Source organism: Antechinus flavipes, chromosome 2 (genome assembly GCF_016432865.1).
Source record: "Antechinus flavipes isolate AdamAnt ecotype Samford, QLD, Australia chromosome 2, AdamAnt_v2, whole genome shotgun sequence".
Lineage (NCBI taxonomy): Eukaryota > Metazoa > Chordata > Mammalia > Dasyuromorphia > Dasyuridae > Antechinus > Antechinus flavipes.
In genome coordinates, this window is record NC_067399.1 from 36,018,836 (window position 1) to 36,023,404 (window position 4,569).

The 4,569-nt window shown below is 49.3% G+C and overlaps 1 gene segment (V, D, J or C); it reads left to right on the plus strand.

Moving 5' to 3' along the window:
* The first annotated feature begins 276 nt into the window (after positions 1 to 276).
* Positions 277 to 3,174, plus strand: LOC127547560 (immunoglobulin kappa variable 3-11-like). The segment is given in 3 exon segments: positions 277 to 389; positions 707 to 1,082; positions 3,010 to 3,174. Coding segments are annotated over 2 exon segments (378 nt in total).
* The last annotated feature ends 1,395 nt before the right edge of the window (positions 3,175 to 4,569 follow it).

Sequence of the window (4,569 nt, forward strand, 5' to 3'; positions counted from 1 at the left end):
AGGGGAATCTAGTCCTGGGGGAGAGAGAGAAACTGCCTTCATTTGTCCAGAACCGGCTGCACCATCATCCTGAGGCACTAGATGTGACCTTGCCCTTGGTCCTGAGTCTCCCCCTGGGGACAGAGCAGAGGGGGCCCCTCCCCCAGAGCCAGGCTCAGCCAGGGGGACTCCCTGGGGCTCCCGGGGTCCCTGAGGGGAGGCTCCTCCCACACCTGGGGCTCTTTTGCATCTGGAGCCTCAAGGGAGCCGCAGGGAGCCCTGCCCAGGACATAAAAGCTTCCTCCCTCCTTCCTGCCCCTCAGGGCTCTGGCTGCTCTCTGCTCAGTCTCTGAAGGCCAGGATGAGCTCCCCATGGCAGCTGCTCTGGCTCCTGGTGCTCTGGGCTCAGGGTAAGGCCCAGGAGGGCAGGGAAGGGGTGGGAGGGTCCCAGGGTTTCAGGGATGTAAAAGTGAGGGCTCCTTGGTACAATGGGGGCACACGCTGGGGCACAAGACGGGCAGATGGAGGCTGGGAAACGTGACCAAAGCCCTGATTGTAAACCTTGTGCGGTCTGTGGAAAAGGTGGTTTCTGTCTCACATTGACATTCAATACAAGCATTTGTCGGTCACTTGGGATTTCTGGGTCTCCAGAAAAGTGTCTCCTTCATGTTCTTTAAATCGGACATTCCCACATTTCTGTCTTCCTCTAATTCTGTTGCTTCCCCAGATTCCCGAGGAACCATTGTGCTGACCCAGTCTCCAGCCTCCTTGTCCGGATCTCCAGGGGAGACAGTCACCATCAGCTGCAAGGCCAGTCAGAGTGTATCTGATTCTAGTTACAGCTACTTAAACTGGTACCAGCAGAAACCTGGCCAAGCCCCCAGGCTCCTCATCTTCTATGCTAACAACCTGGCATCTGGGGTTCCTGCCCGGTTCAGTGGCCGTGGGTCTGGAACAGATTTCACCCTCACCATCAGCAGCCTGGAGCCTGAGGACGCTGCACATTATTACTGTCAGCAGAATTATGACTGGCCTCCCACAGTGCTTCAGGCCTGAACAAAAACCTCTCCCGTGTGTCCAGGGGACTCAGCTCAGAGCAGCAGGTGCCTCCTCGGGGTCCCCAGGGCAGAGCAGCCCCTGCTCTCTGGGCAGGCTCTCACCTCCCAGGGCTTCCCCTTTCTGGTCCCCCGGGTCCCTCCTTTCTAACTTGTGATCACAAGCCCTGTGTGCACAGCCAAGGCAGAGGGGAGGCAGCACAGACCCAGGGGAAACAAGGGCAAATCCTAACAGGGAAATGCTGACATTTCAGGTCCCTTGATATCTTTGCCCCAAAGTAATGAGTTTCTTTCTCTGGTTGGGAGCCCACGTTCCCGCTGATCAGGTTTTGCCCCCATTCTCTGTAGCAATGGCAGGTGTATCTTGCTGCTGTTCTTCAGCCATGTCTGAGTCTCGTGACCCTACTCAGAATTTTCTTGTCACAGACACTGGAGCTTTGCCATTTCCTCCTCCAGCTTATTTCAGACAAACAAATGGAGGCAAACAGGAGTGAGTGACTTGTTCAGAGCCACATGGATAGTAAGTGTCCAAGGTTAGATTAAACTCAGAAACGGGAGTCATGGGGATTCCAGGCCCAGCGCTCCATCCTCTCACTGCCCCGTGGGGCTGCCATGATAGAGAACAGATTGCTTTTTCTCCAGCCCAGGACACATGGTCTCCCAGGCTGGTTCCTTCTGCCCTGGGCCTGGAGAAGAGACAAAGGGAGGACCCCAATATCACCCAGTCTCCCCGAGTTTGAGTCTCATTATCTCATTATTTGCATCTGGAGCACCAGGCCCTCATTGACTTTCTTAGGCTCATGTGTGGGGGTTGGAGTGTATTTCCATCAGACCTTGGGGAGTTCCCAGGAGAGTAGGGGGCAGGTTGGAGCCCCCTCCCTGCTGTCTCTGCTGGGGTCTCTGTCTGGATTCTCTGCCCCAAGGGATCTCCTGGTGGTAGGAAGGCCCAAAGCCTTGTCCATTGCCTTCAGGACCAAGGGCCCACACAGGGTTTCACTGCTACTTGAGATTTTCTGGTCAGCCTTAGGCACTGGAAAGAAGAGGGGATCTGCTCAGCTCTGAGACTCAGATCACTGAAGGTTTCAGGCCTCACAATGTTCCCAGATTCTCTCCTTTAGCCTCATTCTCCCTATCCCAGGAGTGGGCTTGCAAGAAGCATAAACAACTGCTAAGATTGAATTTCTTTCATTGAAGTTTCTTATGTGTCAGAATATTCTCACATGAAATAAAGGTGTCAGAGTCTGCACAGTGAAGTCTATAAAATGCAATTTTACTTTTCAGGGCAGGTGAGACTTGGGCAGTCGGGGAAATGAGCTCTCCCCTAAATGCGGGGCTTGAACTCAGATTTATAGAATCCTGGGGATTCTCAGAGTCAGGCATCTACAGAGTACAGTTGACTAATGGGGCCCACCCTGGGTAAAGACCTGGAGTCAGGAGATGAAACATCCTTTGTTATGGAGATTGACAGCTGTTTAGTTTGGATTATAGAACAAAGACATGCATTGTGTAATTAATCTGGATGATGAGCTAGATGGTAAAGGCTTTAAAGGACAGAGTGGTTTGTCTTTTATCTTAAAAACAAAAAGAGAACATTGGAGGTGCCATCTACAGGTGCCAGCCCAAGAAGAGCCTGAAATGGGGATTTGGGACTGAGGCTCTCACGGCCAAACTGGTTTTCAACAACTGACCATTCACTCCCTGGTCCCAGCATCCTATCACCTAGAACTACACAGTCCCAAGGCTGATACTATTTTGTAGAGCAAAGAAGCTTCCTTACCTAGAAATGTATTCAAGGGAGGTTGTGTGTGTGTTTATAACTGTCCCCTGTATTCACTGGGATTGACATCTCACACGTGACACCCACAGTCAGGGAAGGGTGATCTTACCTGACATTCTCTGTACTGTGTGTAGTTCTTCACAAATTTTATTTCCCTGACTTTTTGGACATATTTGTCACATCAAGAATCCTGTGCAGGTCATGGGATGATCCAGTCTCCCTGTCTGTGACCCAGGACAAAGCGTCCCCACCAGTGTCAGAGCCAGGTCCGATATTGGCAAGTGGAGAACTTGGTACCAGCAGGAAGCAGGACAGTCACCCAGACTCCTGGTAAATAAAACAGGCTTATGTTTGATTAATGAAGGATCTTTGTCTCCTTTGTTTCCTTTATCTATGGCTGCTTCTATAAGATCTTTACCATAATCTGTAGGTACCTTATCATAACCTTTTAGGTGCAAATTTAGAACAGCTTGAACACAGTAACTAATGCAACCGCTAGGTCCTGTTGGTTGTTGAGGGAAGACTCGGACCTCTGGTGTGAGAGCTGCTCAGTATATTTCTCAGGACTCCTTTGCATTCTTGGTGTCCCATGTGCCCCCCAAACTCTCACCCGTGGCTCCAAGAAGCTGAACCATCTTGACCAACCAGTCAGTCTAACAGATCCATTTGAAACCCACTGCTCACTTAGGAGGATGTTTGTCTGAATAAATAAAAACTTCCTTGGAAGAATGGGTCTTCCTATTGGTGACTCAGGCAGTTGCTGGGGAGAGCTTGGCAAGGGTCCTCAAACTTTTTAAATCGGGGGCCAGTTCACTGTCCTTCAGACTGTTGGAGGGCCGGACATTAGTAAAAACAAAAACTTTGTTTTGTGGGCCTTTAAATAAACTTCATAACCCTGAGTCAGGGGGATAAACATCATCTGCTGCAGCATCTGGCCCGCGGGCCATAGTTTAAGGACCCCTGGACTTACAGAGCTTGGTTAATCAAGAAAACTGCTGATCCAAACCACTGACAGTCAACTTGACCTTTTCTTTTGCCATTTAGTCTGATGACTTCTGAAGAGAGAGTGAGAATGATGCCTTTGAGCAACCCAGCTTCACTTAAATTACCCCTTTAGCCAAAAGGTATGACCCACACTATTTTTTTCCTTTATTCTCTCATGTTTCATTATTTTATTATTGACACGGCCATTGACACTAGGAAACAGTAAATCTCCCTTCCTTCCCAAACCTTACATACATGGAATCATTTCTTACAGCAAATGTTGAAGTTTTGAACAGTGGATAAAATCATTCCGCGCCACTGTGTTTTTCTGAGATACAGAACTAGATGATGAGATTGACACATGCACTGCCAGTCCTAGCTCATTGTCTGGGAAACTCTGAAGGAAAGAGAATGAGAAATAGGAAGGGGATGAGGCTGCGAACCGAAGTGAAAGTCTGCAGAGCCGCTGGGCTCACTTCATTGCTGTGTCTGGGCCATGGAGAGTCTACTAGAACCCCGCCAGAAAATGGAACTCCTTCCTTCTGAATTGTCTTAGGAAGATTCTGAGAATCATCTGAGAAGATAGAGTAATGAGCTCCTTTCTTGGGCAGAACTGGCAACACTCTCACTGAATTGCAGAGGACACAGCCCAATGGGTGGGCCATGTTGTTTGAATGACAAAAACACATTTGCTTACAGACTATTTTAGGGAAAACTCACACAAGACAAGTGCTTAAATTGAGATCTGAAGAAATAATACAAGGACATTCACAA